The following is a 27,226-nucleotide window of genomic DNA, read 5'->3' as shown; positions in this document are numbered from 1 at the left end:
AAGGGAATCGTGCAGCATTGTTCTGAATGTCTTGTCCGAAAATTACCTTGAGCAGATAGATAGAGAACCGACTCGTGAGGGTAACGTCTTAGACCTCCTGGCAACAAATAGACCTGAACTTATAGAATCAGTTAACGTAGAGGAAGGCATCAGTGATCATAAGGCTGTGACATCATCTGTGACGACGGGTCCCACAAGGAATGTTCAGAAAGGTAGGAAGATACATTTGCTCAGCAAGGGTGACAAGACACAAATTTCAGAATATCTCAACAGTCAGCAACAAATATTCGGTGATGAGGACGAGGATGTGGAGAACAAAACGAAAAAAAAATCAAAGGCATCATTCAACATCGACGACGGCGCTCAGGTTGATGCCGTGTTTCTTCATTTCAGTCTGGCATTTGAAACCGTCCCGCACTGCCGTTTAATAAAAAAAATACGAACTTACGGAGTATCGGAGCAGACGTGCGACTTTCTTGCAGATAGAACTCAACACGTCGCTCTTAACGAAAATAAATCGACGGATATAAAGGTAATATCCGGAGTACCACAGGGAAGTGTGATAGGACAGTTGCTGTTTACAAAATATATAAATGATCTAGTAGAAAGTATCGGATGCTCTTTAAGGCTATTCGCAGATGATGCAGTTGTCTACCCCAGAAGATTGTAAGAATTTACAGAACGACCTGCAGAGAATTGATAAATGGTGCAGGCTCTGGCAGTTGACCCCGAACGTAAATAAATGTAACATATTGCGCATTCATAGGAAAAGAAATCCAGTACTGTACAGCTACACTATTGATGACAAACAGCTGGAGACAGCGTCTGCTGTAAAATATCCAGGCGTAACTCTGCAGAGTGACCTAAGTGGAATAACCATATAAAACAGATAGTGGGGAAAACAGACACAAGACTCAGTTTCATCGGAAGAATCTAAGGAAATGAAACTCATCCACAAAAGTACTGGCTTACAAGGCGCTTGTTCGCCCGATTCTTGAGTATTGTTCATCTGTCTGGGATCCCTATCGGATAGGACAGATAGAGGAGGTGGAGAAGAAGATTCAACGAAGAGCGGCGCGTCTCGTCACGGGATCGTTTAGCTGGCGAGAGAGCATTACGGAGACGCTAAACAAACTCCACTGGCAGACGCTACAAGAGAGGAGTTGTGCATCACGAGAGATTTACTACTGAAATTTCGGGACAGCACTTTTCAGGAGTCGGACAACATATTGTCCCCTCCCCCCCTCCCCCCACCACCACCACCACCACATACATTTCGCGTCCTGACCACGAGGAGAAAATTCGAGAAATTAGAGCCAGTACAGAGGCTTACCGACAATCATTCTTCCCACGCGCTATTCGCGATTGGTACAGGGTTGGAGGGATCAGATAGTGGTACCGAAAGTACCCTCCGTCACACACCATTAGGTGGATTGCGGAGTATGATGTAGATGTAGAATTCATCCCACGATATTTCCAATTGGCACCTGAAGATGGCTGTCAGGTGCCCAGTCGAAACATCGTCGGATGAATTAGACGACGACCGGCAGGAAGCCCGAAATTTGTTTGAACTTTGTATAGTTGTTTAACCATGAAGCTCCGCTTGTAGATTGGCACCAGGCCTGAATTTTCGTCTCCTGGAGGCATATCTCGTAATTTACATCTCATAGACCAAGGGACGGATGACCACCACATTTTAACACTACACGGAAGGGTCGTATTTAGGATCTACAAGCCAGTATGTGGACTGATAATGAGTGAGCTGGTTCTACACAGGACAGTCGAAGAGAGGAACATATCGAAAACATTGGCAAGAAGGAAGGGCAATATGATATGACATGTTTTAAGACATCAGGAAATAACTTCCATGGTGCTAGAGGAAATTGTAAAGGATAAAAACTGTAGGTTAAGACAGAGATTGGCATAAATAAAAAAAAAACAGTTGAGGACGTAGGGTGTAAGAGCTACGCTGAACTTAAGAGATGGACACAAGAGAGGAATTCGTGGCGGATCTCATCGAAACAGTGAAAAGAGTAACGACTCAAAAAAAAAAGTCTGAAACCGTGGAGCACTGCCTACCACAGGAGTTATTTTGTGGTAACTAACTCGTGTTAGTAGCATTCTAGTGCAATTTTCGAATTAAATGCATATAACGGAGCATTAAAGGTTATAAAGTTTACTGTGCAAACTATGATTTAATTAGTGGATGAGATTATAAAAACGAAATGCGTTGAGATGGCGTCCATGCAAAAGTCGGTTTCCAACTTTAAAAATTGTGTATTGTGACTATGAGCAAACATGTTTATAAGGCAGATGTTAGATAACAAAAGCCGGCCGGAGTGGCCGAGCGGTTCTAGGCGCTACAGTCTGGAGCCGCGCGACCGCTACAGTCGCAGGTTCGAATCCTGCCTCGGGCATGAATGTGTGTGATGTCCTTAGGTTAGTTAGGTTTAAGTAGTTCTAAGTTCTAGGGGGCTGATGACCTCAGAAGTTAAGTCCCATAGTGCTTAGAGCCATTTGAACCATTTTCTTTTTTAGATAACAAAAGAACTGTAACAGCCAAGATAAATTTACTTATATGTAATTCACATACGGCAGTTTCCCAAGGAACCAGTCTTAAAATGAATCTTATTGACGAATTGGTTCGGGCCTATACTCGATACTACTGAAGGAACTTGTAATATACAGGGTATATCAAAAGAATCATCCGATTTTTAAAAAATCATAACTATTATGTTGTTTGAGATATGTGCTTGAACAACGTCCTGTTGGAAAGAGCGAACTCTCGAGTTTTACATGGTTTCCGCTGGGTAACAGCAGCTTGTGCCCGCTTCAGTTCTAGTAAAAATGGTTTCGGGAGAACAGAAAGCGTTTTGTGTTCCACGTTTTGTGCAGTGCGGGTCAGTAATAACTGTTCAACATGACTTTCGTACTAGGTATGATGTGAATCCTTCCACATCACAGAGCATTAGACGATGGCATGAACAATCCCCAGAAACAGGTTGTTTGTGCAAAGGCAAATCGCCGGGCAGTCCCTGAGTGTCTGACACAGACGTCGAATGCATCCGCCATAGTTTCACAAGGATTCCACAGAAATCAATTCGCTGTGCAGGTCGATAGCTCAACATGACCCCGATGTCCGCCTGACGTGTGTTGCGTCGACGTTTACAAATGAAACCATACAAAATTCAGCTACTGCAAGCGCTTCGTGAATGTGATAAACAGCAACGTGTGTTCTGTAATTTCGTTTTTGGCAAGATGGAGGATGACGGTTTTCTTCCAAGCTTTGTGTTCAGTGACGATGCAATATTCCATTTTAGTGGAAAGTTGAACCGTCATAATGTGACAATATGGGGTTCGGAACAACCACATGAAGCTGTACAGCATGAGAGGGACTCTCCAAAATTTTATGTGTTTTGTGCAGTTTCACGGAAAAGGTGTATGGTCCATTTTTCTTTGCCGAGAACACTGTTACAGGAAGCACATATCACGATATGCTTAAGAACTTTCTTGTCCCACAGTTGTAGAGTGATTCGGACGATTTCATTTACCGACGGGATGGGGCACCACCACACTGGCATCTGGGAGAACGGGGATTGTTAAATCAAAGGATTACCGAACGATGATTCAGTCTTAAATTACTGGACTCCAAGGTCACCGGATCTGGCTGTATGTGATTATTTCTTGTGGGATTTTATAAGAAGCTCTGTTTATGTGCCTCTGTTATCAGTAACAATGAATGAACTGAGACAGCGCATAACAGCAGATGTGGAAATTGTAGCTCAAGACATGCACGCTGCAGTGTGGAAACAATCTAAATACTGCATTGACATATGCCATACATCTCAAGGGGGCTTACTGAACACCTATGAAACGGCATGGAAAAAAAACTTGAGTTTACCATTCATCAAAAAACAAAATTGATTGTATATGTTTATTAGTTTCAGAAATATAGATGTGCCAAATCGGATGATTCTGTTTGATACACCCTGTAGTTTGCATGTAGCAAACGAGCGAATACGAAAATCTCGCGCGTGGTTTTTGAAGATGTTGTGGGTTGCAAAAAATGGGTAGGGGCAGCAGAATCACGCTGTGTAAGAGCGAGCGCTCTCAGTAATTGGTTTCTTCACTTTTGTGGCTTCAGTCTGATTACAAAACAAAAAGTGAAATTGATATTAGTGTAACAACCAGCTGTGACATTTACTATATGTGGTGTCACCGCCAGACACCACACTTGCTAGGTGGTAGCTTTAAATCGGCCGCGGTCCATTAGTACATGTCGGACCCGCATGTCGCCACTGACAGTGATCGCAGACCGAGCGCCACCACACGGCAGGTCTCGAGAGACTTACTAGCACTCGCCCCAGTTGTACGGACGACGTGGCTAGCGATGCACACTGACGAAGCCTCGCTCATTTGCAGAGCCGATAGTTAGAATAGCCTTCAGCTAAGTCAATGGCTACGACCTAGCAAGGCGCCATTAGCATTACATAGCTTGTATCTAAAGAATCTCACTTGTATCGTCAAGAGCGATGTACCACAATGATGGATTAAAGTTAAGTATTTCAGGAGCTACGTACTTTTCTTTATAGCATTCATTACGTATCCTGTTTCAGACCTATCTACTAGCCTACGTGAGTTAACGCGTGCCTTTCGGCTACTTCCGAGTGGCGTGGCTGTCTTGTTACGCCACAACACTATACATCTTACTTACCTCAAATATTTGGCCGTTTTTCCAAAGATGCGATTTCCGAGGATGTGGCTAGGCAGGAACCTAAGAGTCCAGCTTATTTGCTGCGAGTGAAAGTAGCAGCACTGACATTTATATTCTTGCTGGTCACAAATGTTTAGCTGCAGTCGAATCCTTAACAATGAATTCGTAAAATCGCCGGTCAAGATAACAAAGATCGCACCACACAGCAAGACAGGGACGTCATGTGATTCGAATGCCAGTCGAAAGCGGTTGTGGCGTCTTTGTTTTACATGGTCATATCTCACAGCCACTTGCTTCTCTGATGCAGGGAAGACATATGGGGAGCGGTGTTTTACTGTGTTCATAACCATTTGTGCGCATAATTCACATTTCAGAAACTTTTTGATGCCACGTCATACAGCTAACGAGGAGAACCGGCAAGTGCCATAACCCGGTTTCCCAAAACTTTGCTCAATGGAAAATAGCTCAAAATAAGCGAGCACGTTTCTTGGCTTATCCATAGATACTAGACCGTTTCCGAAAAAACGACGGTCAAAGCATTCCAGATACTTTGGCTGTCGTTTTTACAGAAACGCTCGAGTAGCTGTTCGCTTATTTTGAGTCCTCTTCCACTGGGGAAATTGGAGGATGGCACTTGCTATATTCTCCTCAAGCTATTGCAGCGCTTCCTGCCTCATCGAGGAAACAGTTGATTTCTCTTAATAATTGACAGTGACGAAGCTATAGCAGATGTTGTAGCTGATGCGATAAAGAGAAACTGGTGGCCTTTTATGGTATGGAGTGTAGTTTTGTGTGCAATGCGTTCTACCCGCTGCTGCAGGGGCGACGCGGCAGGTGGGCGGCGTGTCGTTCGCGCCTCCTCCGTCGCCGCTGCTGACGCAGCCCGAGGACGTGCCTACGGAGGCGGTGTGCGCCGCAGACGTCGACAGCGGTGCGACGGTGGCGACACCAGCGCCGCGCAGTGGCTGCCCTCAGGACCAGCCGTGCCGCTGCGTGCACGTGCGCCGGGTCCCGCTCGGCAGTGCCCTCGAGGTCGTCCTCGTCAACCAGGGTAAGCTGTAGTCCTGTCCACACGTGCCGGCAACCTGGAAACGCCACACAGTAACATCTCACCACCGTTCTCTGGCTTACTGTTTTTGAGATGCCACGGAAATGCTCGACGAGAAACAATGGGTGTCAATAGAAAAGATTCTTGCATTAAGCTATCCGTCGTCATCGAAGTGAAACTAATTACCGATACATGTGGTGTCCCACAAGATTCCTTTTTAGGACACATCTTCTTGTGTAAGATATCAAGCTATTTTTTTTTTTTTCAGATGACACAAACATTGGATAAATACCCGCCAGGATAGCCGAGAGCACTGACGCGCTGCTTCCTGGGCTCAGGTAGACGCGCTGGCCCCGGATCGAATCCGCCCGGCGGATTAACGACGACGGCCGGTGTGCCAGCCAGCCTGGATGTGGTTTTTAGGCGGTTTTCCACATCCTACTAGTTGAATACCGGGCTGGTCCCCACGTCCCGCCTCAGTTACACGACTCGCAGACATTTGTAACACATTCACACTATTTCACGATTTACACTGGATGCAGACAGCTGGGGTACACTAATTCCGTCCCTGGGGGTATGGGCTGGCGGCAGGAAGGGCATCCGGCCACCCCTAAAAATTAACCATGCCAATTCCGTCGTTAACCCTGCCGACCCTGCGCACAATGCGGGATAAAGGCAGTAGAAAAAAAAGAAACATTGCAATAAATAATGAATGAAGTATAGTTTTGGAAAAATTGGTTTGTAAAACTTTTATGGACATTATATATCTTTGCTAGCCAATTCACTAAATTCTGAAAAGACACAGTTTGCATTGCAGAAATTGTGAGAGGTTTCCTCCCAGCATATGTCCAAAATATGGCGACAAGCAGACGGAAGAAGCCTACAGTGTTAAATTCTTGGTATTCCAGCTTGACTATAAATTCAGCTGGGAGGAGCATAGCACAGAACTAGTGTTGCGTCCAAACAGATCTTTATGCGCAATGCGGGTGTTATCGGATACGCGTGGTGCAAAAATAAAGAAGCTAGCATATTTCGATAACTTTAATTCCAAGTCAAACGGATTCAGTTTTTGTGGCAACTCATTGAACCAAGATAAAGTTTTCCGTGTCCAATGTGAATTTTCTGTGGCGTGAACTCAAGGCGTTGTGCAGAGGCCTATTCAACACTGCAGCGATACTAGCTACTACTTCCCAATTCATTCCTTCATGACATTTGTCCTAAATAATAACGGGATGTTATAATTAAAGCGCAGCTGGTCACAGAGGTCTAGTGTACCTGTAATTGTCGTACGAAAGCGAAACTTGGTAGGAATGCTAACGCTCTGACGAAAAACTGATTTACGCTGGTAAACAGATTAGCAGGTGCAAATCTAGAGCCTATACATTGTTTGTACAGCGGTATGACATCCACGCTACCATTTGACAAGTCATAATGTGAGTGAACAGTATGGCTATCGAGAAGAGATGCCGTACGCTTTTAGTGAAACTGTTTTAACGTGTTATCTCCAGACGTTTTCCAGACGCATGCCCTGCAAGGTCACCTTACCTGAATCCATGCGACTTTTGGCTCTGTGAATATCTAAAAGAGCGTGTCTACCTGATCTGAATGTCAATATGCAGGAAACACTGCTCAGATTCCACCGGAACTTCTGCGAGCAACTCTTGTTGATCACGTCGTTCTACGGATGCAGCATCTTGTCGACGTCTCCGGTGCTCATACTGAACAAACTGTGTAAGCGGCAAATAATAACCAGATCAACATTATGCCTTTGTCTCTTGTTTGACTTTTCTATCCACGTCCCGTTCCTAATCAATTTCCCATGGAGCAGGAGATCCCGGGTTCGAGTCCCGGTCGGGCCATACATTTTCAGCTGTCCCCGTTGACATAAACAACTGGCCATTAAAATTGCTACAACAAGAAGAAATTCAGATGATAAACGGGATTCACTGGGCAAATATATTATACTAGGACTGACATGTGATTACATTTTCACGCAATTTGGGTGCATAGGTCCTGAGCAATCAGTACCCAGAACTACCACCTCTGGCCGTAATAACGGCCTTGATACGCCTGGGCATTGAGTCAAACAGAGCTTAGATGGCGTGTACAAGTACAGTTGCCCATGCAGCTTCAACACGATACCACAGTTCATCAAGAGTAGTGACTGGCGTATTGTGACGAGCCAGTTGCTCGGCCACCATTGACCAGACGTTTTCAATTGGTGAGAGATCTGGAGAATGTGCTGGCCAGGGCAGCAGTCGAACATTTTCTGTATCCAGAAAGGCCTGTACAGGACCTGCAACATGCGGTCGTGCATTATCCTGCTGAAATGTAGGGTTTCGCAGGGATCGAATGAAGGGTAGAGCCACTGGTCGTAGCACATCTGAAATGTAACGTCCACTGTTCAAAGTGCCGTCAATATGAACAAGAGGTGACCGAGACGTGTAACCAGTGGCACCCCATACCATCACGCCGGGTGATACACCAGTATGGCGATGACGAATACACGCTTCCAATGTGCGTTCACCGCGATGTCGCCAAACACGGATGCGACCATCATGATGCTGTAAACAGAACCTGGATTCATCCGAAAAAAATGTTTTGCCATTCGCGCACACAGGCTCGTCGCTGAGTACACCATCGCAGGCGCTCCTGTCTGTGATGCAGTGTCAAGAGTAACCGCAGCCATGGTCTCCGAGCTGATAGTTCATGCTGTTCCAAACGTCTTCCAACTGTTCGTGCAGATTTTTGTCGTCTTGCAAACGTCCCCATCTGTTGACTCATGGATCGAGACGTGGCTGCACGATCCGTTACAGCCATGCGAATAAGATGCTTGTCATCTCGAATGCTAGTGACACGAGGCCGTTGGGATCCAGCACGGCGTTCCGTATTACCCTCCTCAACCCACCGATTCTATATTCTGCTAACAGTCATTGGATCTCGACCTACGTGAGCAGCAATGTCGCGTTACGATAAACCGCAATCGCGACAGGCTACAATCCGACCTTTATCAAAGACGGAAACGTGATGGTACGCATTTCTCCTCCTTACAGGAGGCATCACAACAACGTTCCACCAGGCAACGCCGGTCAACTGCTGTTTGTGTATGAGAAATCCCCCATGGTAACAAAACAGGTCCGAACGCTGTTGCAGAGGCAACGGAAAAAGCATGCGAAGTTCAGAAGAACGCGAAATCCCGAAGATTGGCTAAAATTTATAGACGCGCGAAATTTGGCACGGACTTCAATGCGAGATGCCTTTAATAGGTTACACAGCGAAACACTGTCTCGAAATTTGGTAGAAAATCCGAAGAAATTCTGGTCGTATGTCAAGTACACAAGCGGCAAGACACAGTCAATACCTTCGCTGCGCAGTGCCGATGAGTACTGTTACCGACGACTGTGCCGCTAAAGCGGAGTTATTGAACGCAGTTTTCTGAAATTCCTTCACCAGGGAAGACGAAAGGAATATTCCAGAATTTGAAACACGAACAGCTGCTAGCATGAGTTTCTTAGAAGTAGATACCTTAGGGGTTGCGAAGCAACTCAAATCTCTTGAAACGGGCAGATCTTCAGGTCCAGATTGTATACCGATTAGGTTCCTTTCAGATTACGCTGATACAATAGCTCCCTACTTAGCAATCAAAAACAACCGCTCGCTCACCGATAGATCTGTACCTACAGATTGGAAAATTGCGCAGGTCGCACCAGTGTTTAAGAAGGGTAGTAGGAGTAATCCATCGAACTACAGACCTATATCATTGACGTCGGTTTGCAGTAGGGTTTTGGAGCATATACTGTATTCAAACATTATGAATCACATCGAAGGGAACGATCTATTGATACGTAATCAGCATGGTTTCAGAAAACATCGTTTATTTTGCAACACTGCTAGCTCTTTATTCGCACGAAGTAATGGCCGTTATCGACAGGGGATCTCAAGTTGATTCCATATTTCTAGATTTCCGGAAAGCTTTTGACACCGTTCCTCACAAGCGACTTCTAATCGAGCTGCGGGCCTATGGGGTATCGTCTCAGTTGTGCGACTGGATTCGTGATTTCCTGTCAGGAAGGTCGCAGTTCGTAGTAATAGACGGCAAATCATCGAGTAAAACTGAAATGATATCAGGTGTTTCCCAGGGAAGCGTCCTGGGACCTCTGCTGTTCCTGGTCTATAGAAATGACCTGGGTGACAATCTGAGCAGTTCTCTTAGGTTGTTCGCAGATGATGCTGTAATTTACCGTCTAGTAAGGTCATCCGAAGACCAGTATCAGTTGCAAAGCGATTTAGAGAAGATTGCTGTATGGTGTGGCAGGTGGCAGTTGACGCTAAATAACGAAAAGTGTGAGGTGATCCGCATGAGTTCCAAAAGAAATCCGTTGGAATTCGATTACTCGATAAATAGTACAATTCTCAAGGCTGTCAATTCAACTAAGTACCTGGGTGTTAAAATTACGAACAACTTCAGTTGGAAAGACCACATAGATAATATTGTGGGGAAGGCGAGCCAAAGGTTGCGTTTCATTGGCAGAACACTTAGAAGATGCAACAAGTCCACTAAAGAGAGCTTACACTACACTCGTTCGTCCTCTGTTAGAATATTGCTGCGCGGTGTGGGATCCTTACCAGGTGGGATTGACCGAGGACATCGAAAGGGTGCAAAAAAGGGCAGCTCGTTTTGTATTATCACGTAATAGGGGTGAGATTGTGGCAGATATGAAACGCCAGTTGGGATGGAAGTCATTAAAGCAAAGACGTTTTTCGTCGCGGCGAGATCTATTTACGAAATTTCAGTCACCAACTTTCTCTTCCGAATGCGAAAATATTTTGTTGAGCCCAGCCTACATAGGTAGGAATGATCATCAAAATAAAATAAGAGAAATCAGAGCTCGAACAGAAAGGTTTAGGTGTTCGTTTTTCCCGCGCGCTGTTCGGGAGTGGAATGGTAGAGAGATAGTATGATTGTGGTTCGATGAACCCTCTGCCAAGCACTTAAATGTGAATTGCAGAGTAATCATGTAGATTTAGATGTAGATGGATACTTTCCTCATGTCAGCACGTTGTAGGTGTCGCCACCGGCGCCAACCTTGTGTGAATGCTCCGAAAAGCTAATCATTTGCATATCACAGCATCTCCTTCCTGTCGGTTAAATTTCGCGTCTGTAGCACGTCATTTTCGTGGTGTAGCAATTTTAATGGCCAGTAGTGTATATCAGCGCCCGTCAGCCGCTGAAGGTATTAATATATAATACTAATTTCGTTCTAGACGGCTGCAGATTATCAATGTTGTCTGTTCTTTCGGACATGTCCGAAAGAACATACACCATATCCATATAAGACCCAGAATGGTTTAATAACGAAATTCGGCGGATGCTGAGAAGGCAGAGGCTGCTGCACTCTCGGTTCAAAAGGGGTCGCACAAACGACGACAGGCGAAGGTTAGTAGAGATTCGTGCGTCAGTGAAAAGATCTAGGCGCGAAGCAAACAACAACTAGCACCGTCACACCTTAGCAAAACACCTGGCAGACAACCCGAGAAAATTCCTGTTGAATGTAAAATCGTTAAGCGGAGCTAAGGCTTCCAATCAGTCCCTTGTTGACCAGTCTGGTGTGGCAGTTGAAGATAGCAAAACGAAAGCCGAAGTTTCAAATTTCGCGTTCAAGAAAACGTTCACACAGGAGAACCGTACAAACATACCGTCATTTGACCATCGGGCAGACTCCCGTATGGGCGACATAGAAATAAGCATATCTGGCGTGGAGAAACAACTGAAAGATTTGCAAGCAAATAAATCACCAGGTCCGGATGGGATCCCAGTTCGATTTTACAAAGAATACTCTACGGCATTGACCCCTTACCTAGCTTGCATTTATAGTGAATCTCTCGCCCAGAACGAAGTCCCAAGCGACTAGAAGAAAGCGCAGGTGACTCCAGCATATAAGAAACATAAAAAAACGGACCCGCAAAGTTCTGTTTGTTGCAGAATCCTTGAACATATTATGAGTTCGAATACAATAAATTTCTTGAGGCTCAGAAGATTATGTCCACGAATCAGCATGGTTTTAGAAAGCATCGCTAGAGCGAAACTCAGCTTGCCCTATTCTCACATGATATACTGAGAACTATGGATGAAGAGCAGCAGGCAGATTCCATATTTCTTGATTTCCGGAAAGCATTTGACACGGTACCCCTCCCCCAGGCAGGCTATTAACGAAGGTACGAGCATATGGAATAAGTTCACAAATACGTGAATAGCTCGAAGACTTCTTATAATAGAACCCAGTATGTTGACCCCGACGGCCAGTGTTCATCAAAGATAAAGGTATCGCCAGGACTGCCCCAGGGAAGTGTGATAGGACCGCCTTTGTTCTCTATATTCATAAATGATTTGGCGGACAGGATGGGCAGCAATCTGCTATTGTTTTCTGATGATGCCGTGGTGTACGGTAATGTATCGAAGTTGAATGACTATACGCCGGCCGGGGTGGTTGAACGGTTCTAGGCGCTTCAGTCTGGAACCGCGCGACCGCTACGGTCGCAGGTTCGAATCCTGCCTCGGGCATGGATGTGTGTGATGTCCTTAGGTTAGTTAGGTTTAAGTAGTTCTAAGTTCTAGGGGACTGATGACCTCAGATGTTAAGTCCCATAGTGCTCAGAGCCATTTGAACCATAGGAAGATACACGACCACTTAAACAAAAGTTACAGCTGGTGCGATGAATGGCAGCTAGCCCTAAATGTGAAAAAATGTGAATTAATGCGGATGAGTGGGAAGAACAAACCTGCAATTTTCGAATAAAGTATTACCAGTGTCCTGCTTTACACAGTCATGTCGTTTAAATATCTGGGCGTAGCGTTGCAAAGCGATATGAGGTGGAATGAGCATGTAAGAATTGTGTTAAGGAGGGCAAATGGTTATTGGGAGAATTTTAGGAATGAGTGGTTCACTTGTAAAGGAGACCGCATATAGGACGCTGGTGCGACCTATTCTTGAATAGTGCTTGAGTGTTTGGGATCCGCAGCAGGTCGGATTGAAGGAAGACATCGATGCAATTGAGAGGCGGACGGCTAGATTTGTTACCGATAGGTTTGAACAACAGGTAAGAGTTACAGAGACGCTTCTGGAACTCAAATGGGAATCCCTGGAGGGAAAGCGACGTGGTGTTCGAGAAACACGATTGAGAAAATTTAGAGAACCGGCAACTGAAGCTGACTTCTGCCGAACGAGTCTACTTTAGCCAACATACATCGCGCATAAGGACCACGATGATAAGATACGAGAGGACTCATATGGAGGCATACAGACAGTCGTTTTTCCCTTGCTGTATTTGCAAGTGGAACGGGAGGGGAAATGACTAGTAGTGGTACGGGGCACCCTCCGCCACTCACCGTACCGTGGCTTGCGGAGTATCTATGTAGATGAAGATGTAGATATTCTAATGCGTTAATGTGGAATCGATTTACAATGGAGAAAAATTAGTTTCACCAGGTGCAAGCCGGCCGCTGTGGACAAGCGGTTCTAGGCGCTTCAGTCCGGAACCGCGCTGCTGCTACGGTCGCAGGTTCGAATCCTGCGTCGAGCATGGATGCGTGTGATGTCCTTAGGTTAGTTAGGTTTGAGTAGTTCTAAGAGTAGGGGACTGATGACCTCAGGTGTTAAGTCCCATTGTGCTTAGAGCCATTTGAACAAGGTGCAAATGAGGTGCTTGTATACGCAAGGAAGACGTGTAGAAATGCTTCCATATGTAATGGATTAGGAACCGGACATGGGCAGAAAAGATAAAAAAGTGAGAAAAGCATATTGTTGATCTTATTATTAACCACCGCTTACACAGTTCGTTGAATATGAGCTCCGGAGCCGTTGAGGAAACGCTGTATAGCGCCTGATTTGCACTTGGTGGCCAAAATTGGAGCTAATTTTTCCAACATTCCGCATTAACGCATTAGAATATCTACAAAGTTTCGCCGTCGATGGTAATTACAGCCCCCACTGGACCTTCGTGAGTAGCTGCACTTTAATTATAACCACTTGATATGTCATGTTGAACATATTCAAGAGGCAATCGCAGCAGTAGCTGAAAGCACAGGGTGAAACAGTGGGGTAATGCGGTGCACAGTGGAGTAAACGAAGTACGAGGGTTGACTGAAAAGTAATGGCTCCACCTTCGTAACTCTTCAACTATTGGCAGCATTGGTATGTGGCAGATACTGGCTTGCTCCGTAGCCTCTTCTCCACAGCCCCAGTTGGCGGGAAGCCTTAGCAGTGAACGGTTGTGTTGTTACAGTGTAAAGTATGGAACCCTGCGCAGACGGTCGGTCAGTGCGATTTAAGCAACGTGCAGTCATTGAATTCTTGACAGCGGAAGGTGTCACACCAAAGGAGATTCATCAGAGAATGAAAGAAGTTTATGGTGATTGTGTCGATGTGAGTACTGTGCGTCGTTGTGCTAGTAAGTTTAAAGATGTTGAGGCGGGAACATCTGACCTGCGTGACAAACAAAGAGTTGGACGTCGTGTGACAGCAACCATTGAGTTTCACCATCAAAATGTTGACAGATTGATTCAGGACGATCGTCGTATCACTCAGAGAGAAACTGCAAGCACCATCGGCATTTTACAAGAACGTGTGCGTCACATTATTGCTTTGCTTGGCTATCGGAAGATCTGTGCACGATGGGTACCCTGGATGCTGACTCCTGAAATGAAAGTGCACAGACTTGAAATTTGCCAGGAACTCCTCTCGCGTTACGAGAACGAAGGTGACGCCTTTCGCCACTCAATTGTGACAGCAGACGAACCGTTGGTACACCATTACGACCCGGAGACGAAACGTCAGTCTATGGAATATTGACACAAAGACACGCCCCAGAAAAAGAAATTCAAGATGCAGCCCTCATCTGCATGGCCACAGTGTTCTAGGATGCAGATGGTGTTATCCATGTTGATTTCATTGATCGTGGAACAACAATAAATTGAGAGCGTTACATCACAACGCTACGAACTCTGAAACGACGGCTAACAAGGATCCGAAAGGAAAAGGGAAATGTTTTCCTGCAGCATGACAATGCGAAACCAAACACGTCACGTGCCACCACAGCAGAACTTCAGAGGCTGAATCTCACCACCGCACGGCATCCTCCATACAGTCCAGATTTAGCACCGTCTGACTTCCATCTGTTCCGATAATGAAAGACGATCTGCAGGGACCTCATTATGCTTCTGATGAAGAGGCTGAGAGAGATGTCATACTGTGGTTGCGGAAACAGAGTGTCGACTTCTTCCTTGAAGGCTTCAGAAAATTTGTTCATCGTTGGCAGAAATGTATCCAGTTGGCTGGTGATTAGTGGAAAAGTGAATATTGGTAATTAAAGATCACATTCTAAGGACTATTTCTTGTTAAAATATTCCCATCCAAACCCAATTAACGAAGGTGGGGGCATTACTTTTCATTCAACCCTCGTACCTAGATAAGGCAAGGACCTTCTATCCATAGCTGATGAGCATAAGCCCAATAGGGGGTTGAGAGAGCGAAGATACTACCCCCCACGGCTCGGATTGCCGCAAGTGGCCTGTGCAAACCGCAAGATTGTTAAGTTTCTGTTTAAAGTGTGACTGTAACAGGAGATGTCTACATTTATACTGTAACAGGAGATGTCTACATTTATAGCGAGAAGTAAACCATCTTCTCAGTAAGCAACTGGTAATGGGTGGTTATAATTAAAGAGCAGCTACACATTGAGGCCCAGTGTGGGCTGTTAAGTATCGTATGGCAGCAAAACTCGGTAGATACGCTGATGCGTTAATGCGGAACCGATTTACGCTGGAAAAAAACATTGTTCCAGTTGTGGCTACCAGGTGCAAATCTGGCTCTGTACTCTGTATACTGTTTGTATAAGGTTCACGCCGTCAATTGACAAGCCCTGACGTGAGTGAACAGTATGACTATTTAAAAGAGAGACCGTGCACTGTTAATGAAACTGTGAATTACAGCAATTACAGCGCTGATTTGAGAGAGTATTATCGTTGAGTGAAAGGCCTGAGAAGAGGCCTAATGTCATTAAATGGTTTAAAGAATTTGATAATAAAATTCCAAAACATAGGTTAGCTTGGTGTGGAACCTGGAAAAGGAAGACGTCTTATTCTGGTGGAAGTTTTAGGCCGCTGTTGTAACTGACCATGCAGGACGTGGCGCGGGTAATGCTAATGTTAGTGGAGTTTCAAGAGTATTGTCTATCCCATGGTCAACAGCTCAGAAAGTTTTGCGGTTATTTTACATTGGTAACCTTACAAGATCCAGAAGGGAGCGGGTGGAAAATTTCTCTTGTATGTTGCCGTTCTCAACACAGGCTCTCTGACTACAATATTGGCAACCAGAAAGTGATTAGTAAAAACGTGATGCCTGTAATTAAAGTTCACTGTGCCCACTCTGATGGAGAAATAAAGTTGTTGATCATTGAAGTTCATTACACTGAGGATTTAGGATGATGTCTGGGATTAATAGAAAATGCAGTTTGCTATAACAATTTTCACTATATTCTGAAAACGATAAAGCGTAAAGTTCAGAAAAATGTTTACTCAAGCAATGCTACTATCAGTTATTGTACTATCAGAGGTGTTCAGAGTCTATTGCACGGATCCTATTATCCCTAGATAACGAAACGGTTCAATAATCATTATCGATGTAAATGTTCAAAGTGAATGCTCGCCAAAATTTGATGTTAATACTCATCAAATGCCATGCTAGTAGTGGTAGAAGGTCTGTCCTGCGGCGACACGTGAAAATATGATATACGCAGACTGAGAATAAATCACTGAAGTAGCTCCGCAATTAACACTTCACCACAATGCGAACTCATTGTTACGTGCATACCGAGTCACATAATATGGCATCCAAGGCTGTTTCTTGCAACTGGACAGACGCGACGCGGCTTCCGACACGGAGTGCGCGCTGATACGAATCTAGAAGAGATCTAAGGCCTCCATCCAGCTCGCAGCGTTCTTATTTATATAGCTGCGGTGCGGACCGCTGAAGGCGCAGTTGACATTTGCCTTCCCGAGTAGCCACTGGTGCTAGCAGAACACCACTTCAAGTTACTAAATAATTAATAGCTTCAATCGCTGAAGGCCAGTGAAGCTCTCAATTTAATTGTGCTATCAGCACACAGGTAAGTATCTGTAATAAAATTCTGATGTGGCTAGGTTAAATACTTTTGGCGAGAGAATTATTTTAGTTGCACTGCACGAAGTAGATGAGCTCCGAACTTGCCCTTTGGAGAGACGCTACAGCTATAGTTTTATAGTTACGTTTTTGAAACTTCTCACATCTTTTTGTTATAGCATACCACCATTCTACCTAAATCTAAACATCCTAGCTATATCTAATCACTTACTTAATCTATCTTGCTTGCGTACTTTTAGGACACAAAAACAAAAAATCATGAATTTCAACCAAAATATTAGTTTGTGAGATCCAGCATGCTGTTTCCGTTAAATTACAATGGAAAAGGAATCTGAATATTAATTTTGAAGTTTATAGCTCCTTCCTGTTGCGCCAATGATTTTTACGTAAAAGTCCAAGTTTCGAAAACTGTTAAATTTACTAAACTGAAGCTTACCACATTATTATTTTAGCATCATTCCTGACATGCTATGAACTTTTCAGATCATTTACTTTTAAGGTATTGCACAACACTCTTGACGTGTTAGCTAGTTAGAGCGGACTAGGCTGGCACACAATGGAAAGCACATGAATTCTCTATGGTGTGAGTAGGCTGCTTCCCTACAAACTGAAATCTCTTGATCCACAGCAACATTTCGAACTTCTCTTCGCTTTCTGGAATGGATTGAAGTTCATCACATGTGACTGGGGAATATTATATGGAACGACGAGGCATTTTTTACATTACATGGTGCAGCGAATACACAGAACTGCCGAATTTTGGGTACAGTTAAACGGCGAGTTGCGCATGAAGAGCCACGACACTCGCCTTATATGATTGTGTGGTATGTTTCAACCGTTAATCACATTGTTTTACGGGTGTAGCATCTCCTGGACGTCTCCTGTGGTCATATTGAACAAATTATGTGAGTGGCAGTTAATAATAAATTCAATTTTATGCTTTCTCAATTGTTTGAACGTTTCTGCCCACATCCCATTTCTAATCGATTCCATAACGAAACATTTCTGTGCGTCTTTATTGAATTCACAGCGCCAGATTCGCACCTGGTGGCAAAAACTGGAACTAATTTTTCAGCGTAAATCGGTTCCGCACTAAGCTATCAGAATATCTATCTAGTTTTGCTGTCATACGATAATTACTGGACCCTTGTGAGTAGGAGAACTTTACCTATAACCACTCGATATATGTGGTCGAGGCTGGAAGATCATTTTGCACAGTAAAAAGAATAAAGAATGTTCTAGGATTCACATTTATGGAAAACAGATTATGAGATTTAGGAGTAATTGCCATCAAATCGACCTTGGCTCGTTAGTTAAACTTTGACGATGTATGTGTTATAATGCAGGGTGAAACAGCCTATCCCAAAATAGCCACAACGAGTAAATATATGGAGTAGCGGTTTTTGCCCCCCCCCCCCCCCCCCCTTATAGCGGACAATATGGCAAATTTTCTGATATATAGTTGCCGTTTTGTGAAACTGACTGTTGTTTAATGGATTATATATTGACCGTCTAGGCATGGTTGAACTACAAACAACACGAGCTGTGCACCTCGTTCCTGGTGGAATGACTGGAACTGATCGGCTGTCGGACACCCTCTGTCTAACAGGCGCTGTTCATGCATAGTTGTTTACATCTTTGGGCGGGTATAGAGACATTTCTCTACAGTCAAAGGAACTGTGTCTGTGACACAATATCCACCGTCAACTTCTATCTTCAGGAGTTCTGGGAACAGGGTTGATGCAAAACCTCTTTTGATGTATGTACAAAGATAGATGTCCAACAGGATGTCACCCAATAACTTTGAAAGCACATTTGTTGTGACTGTTTAGTACCACCAATAAAACAAAGACCAACGATGCTTTTTTTTGGATAGTCCACACCACACGTCGAATAGTCCACACCACACGTCGATATTTACCTAGTTCTTTTAGTCGGAGTGAGTTTTCAGCTGACCAGTAGTGCCTATCACGTACATTGATACACGCATGCTACTTGTATGCAGATGATGCTTCATCGGCAAGCAAAATCTTACTTATTAATGCGATACCACTGTGCAGTTTTTCGAAGACACAAATAGGGTAACTGTAACAGTTTTTGAGAGTCACTACCATGAAGTTACAGATAATGGAAACGTGGGGAAGACGAAATGCGTCGGAGAGTACATAGTACTGGTAGCAATACTCATAAATTCAAGCTGCCTTTTAATGACATGTGGATTGTGTGTTACACTGCTGAAATGTAAGTTGCATTCCTTCATGAGTTGCTGTTTTTTTTTTTTTTTTGGCGTGATTTATTCTTTACATTTCCAGTTTATTGAAACCTTCTTACACGTTTGCAACGACATATCGTATGGGCTTAGCACGATCAGGGTACCTTTTTCGAACCTCACCATAACCGGAAATCATATCCCCATTTTCGACTGGTGTACATAATGTGTGTGAGTAGCTTCACGAGCAAGTTGTTTGATAGCTACAAGAGCAGAGTACAGTCTGGTGAACTTAAAACGTACAGGTATAAAAACTAACCATACTTGAATTGTGTTTGCTTTCATATATGGAACCTCTTCTGCTAATGCTGGGACAGTGGTTTCGACTACTGTTATTTTGTTGTTATTTCACGCTAAGTCGTTCAAGTCCTTGCCGGAGTTTCTTTCCCATACCATTGTATTGTACTGTATTGTATTTTAACCGGGGACCTAGAAACGACGGAGAGGCTCCGTCCCCGCCACAGCCACAGTGGTCCACAACCCCACTACGACTACTGCAGTCCACTTCACCCCTCCGCCGTCCCACACCGAACCCAGGGGTATTGTGCGGTTCGGCCCCCGGTGGACCATACCCCCCCCCCCCTCCCCCTCCCAGGAATGTCTCACACCAGACAAATGTAACCCCTATGTTTGCGTGGTAGAGTAATGGTGGTGTACGCGTACGTGGAGAACTTGTTTGCGCAGCAATCGCCGACATAGTGTAGCTGAGGCGGAATAAGAGGAATCAGCCCGCATTCACCGAGGCAGATGGAAAACCGCCTAAAAACCATCCACAGACTGGGCAGCTCACCGGATCTCGACACAAGGCCGCCGGGCGGATTCGTGCCGGGAACCAGGCGCTCCTTCCCACTCCGGAAGCCGTGCCCTAGACCGCTCGGCTAACCGGGCGGGCTTCCCATACCATAGAAAAAAGTATTCAAAAAACGCTGTGTCATAGTTTGGCAGCTATCAACGTTAAAAATTACAGGGTGTTTCAAAAAGAATGACCTGATTTCAGAACTCCGTGTTTATTGATACACACATACTAGAGGGTTGGGATTAATCGCAAAATATTCACAAAATCTTAAAGTTTTAACTATGCTATTACAAATGCTCTATGTGTCCACCAGCAGCAGCACGAACATCTAGACTATAGCTAAATGCCTTATAAACTTTACACAACGTATCCGCTTTCACAGAAGTTATGGCGGCTGTTATTCAGTTCTTCACTTCTTCTATGTCATGAGCCATCTTCACCTGCAGATTGACTTTTTCCGCGACTTCGGGAAGACTCCGATGACTTCATTTTACAACAGAATGGAGCTCTGTCACTCTGGCACAACGTTGTTAGTTTCTCAATGACGTTCTGCCTCAACACTGGAGAGGACACACGGGAATTCTTGCCCTCCCAGATCGCCCGACATGACCCCATGCGATTATTTCTTGTGGGGGTATGTGAAGGGAACCTTGTGTCGATGCTCTGAAAAGCTAATCATTTGCATATCACAGCATCTTCTTCCTGTCGGTTAAATTTCGCCGGCCGGAGTAGCCGAGCGGTTGTAGGCGCTAAAGTCTGGAACCGCGCGACCGCTACGTTCGCAGGTTCGAATACTGCCTCGGGCATGTATGTGTGTGATGTCCATGGGTTAGTTAGGTTTAAGTAGTTCTAAGTTTTAGGTGACTGATGATCTCAGCAGTTAAGTCCCAAAGTGCTCAGAGCCATTTGAACCATTTCGGTTAAATTTCGCGTCTGTAGCACGTTATCTTCGTGGAGTAGCAATTTTAATGGCCAATAGGATATGTAGTTTTGAAATCAGGTTATTCTTTTTGAAACACTCTGTACTTGCATGTGTCAGAAAATTCGCTCACTGCCTGCTATAATTTAGCAAAACCAGCACCTAGATATACAGGGTGTTACAAAAAGATACGGCCAAACTTTCAGGAAACATTGCTCACACACAAAGAAAGAAAATATGTTATGTGGACATATGTCCGGAAACGCTTACTTTCCATGTTAGAGCTCATTTTATTACTTCTCTTCAAATCACAATAATCATGGAATGGAAGCACACAGCAACAGAACGTACCAGCGTGACTTCAAACACTTTGTTACAGGAAATGTTCAAAATGTCCTCCGTTAGCGAGGATACATGCATCCACCCTCCGTCGCTTGGAATCCCTGATGCGCTGATGCAGCCCTGGAGAATGGCGTACTGTATCACAGCCGTCCACAATACGAGCACGAAGAGTCTCTACAATTGGTACCGGGGTTGCGTAGACAAGAGCTTTCAAATGCCCCCATAAATGAAAGTCAAGAGGGTTGAGGTCAGGAGAGCGTGGAGGCATGGAATTGGTCCGCCTCTACCAATCCGTCGGTCACCGAATCTGTTGTTGAGAAGCGTACGAACCCTTCGACTGAAATGTGCAGGAGCTCCATCGTGCACGAACCACATGTTGTGTCGTACTTGTAAAGGCACATGTTCTAGCAGCACAGGTAGAGTATCCCGTATGAAATCATGATAACGTGCTGCATTGAGCGTAGGTGGAAGAACAAGGGGCCCAATCAAGACATCACCAACAATGCCTGCCCAAACGTTCACAGAAAATCTGTGTTGATGACGTCATTGCACAATTGCGTGCGGATTCTCGTCCGCCCACACATGTTGATTGTGAAAATTTACAATTTGATCACGTTGGAATGAAGGCTCATCCGTAAAGAGAACATTTGCACTGAAATGAGGATTGACACATTGTTGGATGAACCATTCGCAGAAGTGTACCCGTGGAGGCCAATCAGCTGCTGATAGTGCCTGCACACGCTGTACATGGTACGGAAACAACTGGTTCTCCCGTATCACTCTCCATACAGTGACGTGGTCAACGTTACCTTGTACAGCAGCAACTTCTCTGACGCTGACATTAGGGTTATCGTCAATTGCACGAAGAATTGCCTCGTCCATTGCAGGTGCTCTCGTCGTTCTAGGTCTTCCCCAGTCGCGAGTCATAGGCTGGAATGTTCTGTGCTCCCTAAGACGCCCATCAATTGCTTCGAACGCCTTCCTGTCTGGACACCTTCGTTCTGGAAATCTGTCTCGATACACACGTACCGCGCCACGGCTATTGCCCCGAGCTAATCGATACATCAAATGGGCATCTGCCAACTGCGCATTTGTAAACATCGCACTGACTGCAAAACGACGTTCGTAATGAACACTAATCTGTTGATACAACGTACTGATGTGCTTGATGCTAGTACCGTAGAGCAATGAGTCGCATGTCAACACAAGCACCGAAGTCAACATTACCTTCCTTCAATTGGGCCAACTGGCGGAGAATCGAGGATGTACAGTACATACTGACGAAACTAAAATGAGCTCTAACATGGAAATTAAGCGTTTCCGGACACATGTTCACATAACATCTTTTCTTTATTTGTGTGAGGAATGTTTCCTGAAAGTTTGGCCGTACCTTTTTGTAACAACCTGTATTTACTTAGTCTGTACACGTTTGGCGAGGCATGTCTTAGCTGCTTCACCTCGTATAGTATGTAATTAAGTATAGGCCACAAATCCTACATGCTTTTCTAATGTGCAAGTTGTTCGACGTCCACGTAATTTTTGTTGTAAAACAGGCTTTTATTGGTTCAGAGCCCACTTACAGGTCTTCAAAAAATTAACAAAGATAGGCCTACAGAGTACATTTTCTGGTTGAGCCAGGCAGTCCGACGAGAGTTACCCAAGGACCCATCCTGGCTTTCCATAGACCTGGATGAACAGCGACTAACGAACGCCCCCTTGTGTCTGCAGACGACTCGGACAGCACGATCCACGTGCACGGGAATCCCGGGTACGTGGTGGGGACGGCCGAGGTGCCGGTGGGCACTCCCGTTGAGTCGGTGCCGGAGTTGCTGAGGCCGCGCCTGCAGCTGCGGCAGCCGCCGCTCAAGGACACCGTGCACGTACCGGCCAGGAGCGCAGTCGCGCTGCGACTCGTCGCCGACAACCCAGGTAACCTAATGGTAGCAGCAGCAGCAGTAGTAGAAGAAGCAGCAACAGTTATTTGCAACATGAAATAAAAGTCAATAAGTTCACAATAAAATGAAGTAACTATCCAGAGCCACAGGAAAATTAGTGTGTAAACTTTTAGATGGCAGACTTCTCCCTAGTCCTGAATCGGTAGAAGTCGGTAAACGTCGGGAGGCTTCGGTAGGCACGCAGTTTCGACTGCTGCCAACATTACGTAGTTGACTGTGTTGTACAAGGTAGCCATTGTTGTCTGCTTCGTTATTGTTTTGCACTATACTGTTCTGCGTGTTTTTATTGTGCAGTTGTGCGAAACATTATCAAAATGCGTGAAGAGGCAGTTGCTGGCCCATCTCGGGAGTCGCCAACAACCCCTACCGGTAGGCCTACGGTTAGAAGGAAACCAGTATTACGTAGCGATGCTCGCAAAATTATATTGCGTGTGATTGAATGCTACGAAAGGGAAAGCGAGCAGAAAAAATTGCTTCACCCCATTTACAAATCTTCAGTGAGAGCTGCTACATACACAGGACAAAGCATGCGTAGCATTGGAAGATTCAAACAGTTTTCCAAGAATCATCCTGGCGTATCATCACAAACGCCTGGCAAGAAAAGTTGAGTTTCCATTTCAGATATTTTGTTTGCGATCACTTTGAAGGAGCCCCCTATTTCGTCCGAATTACCTTATATTTCATTTTTCCTTGCTACTGTATTGCTTTGTATGGAAACATCACTGGTTACTGTGTTATTTCGAAACACATTCATATTACAGTACATTTCCAAACAGTTTGTGAGCGAATAGTATAACTCGCTTTAAATGTTGTTCGTAAACGAAACTGAAATCGTCTGCTTTCGTGTAAGCATGACGCGCAATTAACGGCTCCTCTCCCCTCGCCAGCCAATGCTTGCTTCCTCCTCTCCCCGCACTCCCCTCACAACTCTACCATCTTACAGTTAACACACTGTAAACAGATTGGCTCAACTAACTCACTGTGCTCTAGGATAACCAACTCTCCCGTATTTCCCGGGACCTCTCGTTTTATACCAACTCATCCAGTCTTCATTAATGACCTCCTGTGTCTCCTGTATATTTTGTCAATGTTCACTATTATAAATGTCAACCCTGTGAAGCACTATCGGAAGTTAAAATTCCCTGAGTGGTAGATCCCGAAAGGTCTTCGTATACGAGGGTCACTCCAAAAGAAATGCACACTATTTTTGTAAAAATACAGCTTTCATTCTGCATGTGTGAAAGTTTTACAGTGTATAGATACATCCTTCCTGCTTGTTTTCAATCTTAGTTCAACCTGTTCCCGTGAGTGGCGCCGTCACAGTATGTCTTCAAGATGGCTGCTACACTTGACGTTCATCAGAAGCAACGTGCTGTAATAGAATTCCTGTGCTGTGGAAACGAGACAGTGGGAAACATCCACAAGAGGTTGAAAAAGGTGTATGGAGATGCTGCTGTCGAGTGCAGTACAGTTAGTCGGTGGACAAGCAGGTTACCTGATGAAAGTGGGCACGGCAATATTGAGGATTGTCCTCACAGCGGCAGGCCTCGTACTGCACACACTCCAGACAATGTGCGGAGAGTTAACGAATTGGTGACTGCTGACACACGCGTCACAGTGGACGAATTGTCATGCTACGTTGGGGTAGGGGAAGGAAGTGTTTGCAGAATACTGAAATTGTTGGCGTTAAAAAAGGTTTGTGGCAGGTGGGTTCCCAGGATGTTGACAGTGGCTCACAAAGAACCAAGAAAAACGGTATGCAGCGAACTTTTGGAACAGTACGAGAATGGTGGAGATGAATTTGTTGGAAGAACTGTGACAGGTGATGAAACATGGCTCCACCAGTTTTCACCAGAGATGAAGAGGCAATCAATGGAGTGGCATCATGCAAATTCACCCAAGAAAAAAAAAATTCACACCTTCTGCTGGAAAAGTTATGGCTACGGTGTTTTTCAATTCCAAAGGACTCTTTGCTTGTGGACATCATGCCAAGTGCAACCACCATAAATTCTGATGCATATGTGACAACACTGAGGAAACTTCAACCTCAGCTATGTTCGACCCCATCGGCAAAAGCAGGATGTTTTGCTGTTGTACGACAATTCACGGCCACATGTCAGTCAAAAAACCATGGAAGCGATCACAAAACTCGGGCCGGCCAGTATGGACGAGTGGTTCTAGATGCTACAGTCTGGAACCGCGCGACTGCTACGGTCACAGGTTCGATTCCTGCCTCGGGTATGGATGTGTGTGATGTCCTTAGGTTAGTTAGGTTTAAGTAGTTCTAAGTTCTATGGGACTAATGACCTCAGAAGTTAAGTCCCATACTGCTCAGAGCCATTTGAACCATTTTTGAACAAAACTCGGATGGACAACACTGAAACACCTGCCTTACAGTCCTGACCTGGCTCCATGTGACTATCATCTCTTTGGGAAACTGAAAGACTCTCTTCACGGAACAAGGTTTGAAGATGATGACTCCCTTGTGCGCGCTGCCAAACAGTGGCTCCAACAGGTTGGTCCAGAATTTTACCGTGCGGGTATACAGGCGCTGGTTCCAAGATGGCGTAAGACAATTGAGAAGAATAGAAATTATGTGTAGAAATGAAAATATTGTTCCTAAAGGATGTATCTACACACGGTAAAACTTTCAAACATGTAGAATAAAAGATGGATTTTAAAAAAGATAGTGTGTATCTCTTTTGAAGTGACCCTCATAATAATCAATACTATTGTCGACATAAAGTCTTTCTGCTCATGCGACCGAGCGAGGTGGCACAGTGGTTAGCACACTGGACTCGCATTCGGGAGGATGGCGGTTCAATCCCGCGTCTGGCCATCCTGATTTAGGTTTTCCATGATTTCCCTAAATCGGTCTAGGCAAATGCCGGGATGGTTCCTTTGAAAGGGCACGGCTGACTTCCTTCCCCATCCTTCCCTAATCCGATGAGACCGATGACCTCGCAGTTTGATCTCTTCCCCCAAACAACCCAACCAATCCTCTGCTCATGCGCCTCCAGAAAGAAGACAGTTTGGTTCAAGGGAATGCATAGAATGGAGAAAGAATAACATAGTATAAGCGTTAGAGGGGTCACAAGAGGAGAAATGTTTATTATTCGTGGAAACTAAGTTGACATTTGGTGCGATGACATGGTAGCGACCGAAAAAGGCATTTTCTATTTACCGTCACTCCCATCAGCCACCGCCACGAGAATTAACTTAATTTACATGAGTAGTGCTTGTTTCTCACTCAGTACTGGTAACTGACGGAAGCGCTCGCCTCATAAAGATCAGCAGCCAAAGTATAAATAACACAAGGAAGTAACAAAGAGTCACGAAAGCGGATCACATAGACGTTCATGTTTAATCATTCTTGTTACATCATTTATTTCCTAACTGATTCACACAACACAAGAACATTTTACAGTGCTTCGAAAGATAGAGTAGTGATAGATCGCATAAGTTGGCAGCAATAGAAAACAGAGGACAGTCAACACAAAATGCTCCAGTCTGCGTAGTCTTCTTCCTGTATGAGTACCTACTATACTACTCAGCGTTCATATGTATATTCATTTGCTTCTAAAGTGAATAAATTTTCATCATGTTCACCTGAAGTCAAGATGGAGATGAAATGAAATGTCGTGTGGCTAGGACATCTTGTCGGGTAGGCCGGTCGCCTGGAGCAAGTCTTTAGAGTTAATGCCACTTTGGCGACTTATGTGTCGATGGGGATGAGATGATGACGATGATTAGGACAACACAACACCCAGTCCCTAAGCTGAGAAAAGCTCCGACCCAGCCAGGAATCAAACCCGAGCCCCTTGGCATGACAGTCTGTGGTGCTGACCACTCAGTTATCACGCCGGACAGGATGGAGATGTAGAAAGCAGAATATGTCAGTTTATTTATATCTCCATTGTCACCCATTCCAAGAAAATGCGATATAATTATACAGTTGAAATTTATTGTGACTAAGTCTCCCTTAGAACCTTGATCAAATGTTGGT

At 44.8% G+C, this 27,226-nt stretch overlaps 1 protein-coding gene across 2 annotated transcripts in view; it reads left to right on the top strand.

The window, feature by feature from the left end:
- The window catches only part of LOC126253102 (uncharacterized), a 365,804-nt gene that overhangs the window by 310,237 nt on the left and 28,341 nt on the right, over positions 1 to 27,226 (top strand). For both annotated transcript variants that reach the window (XM_049954208.1, XM_049954207.1), the window contains exons 9-10: positions 5,535 to 5,765; positions 22,994 to 23,194. In XM_049954208.1, the coding sequence (XP_049810165.1) occupies positions 5,535 to 5,765; positions 22,994 to 23,194 (432 nt within the window). The remainder of the gene's footprint in view (positions 1 to 5,534; positions 5,766 to 22,993; positions 23,195 to 27,226) is intronic.

This window comes from Schistocerca nitens, chromosome 4, assembly GCF_023898315.1.
Source record: "Schistocerca nitens isolate TAMUIC-IGC-003100 chromosome 4, iqSchNite1.1, whole genome shotgun sequence".
In the NCBI taxonomy this organism is placed as follows: domain Eukaryota; kingdom Metazoa; phylum Arthropoda; class Insecta; order Orthoptera; family Acrididae; genus Schistocerca; species Schistocerca nitens.
Note: the sequence above shows the minus strand (reverse complement) of the source record. Positions and strands in the feature narration are given on the sequence as shown.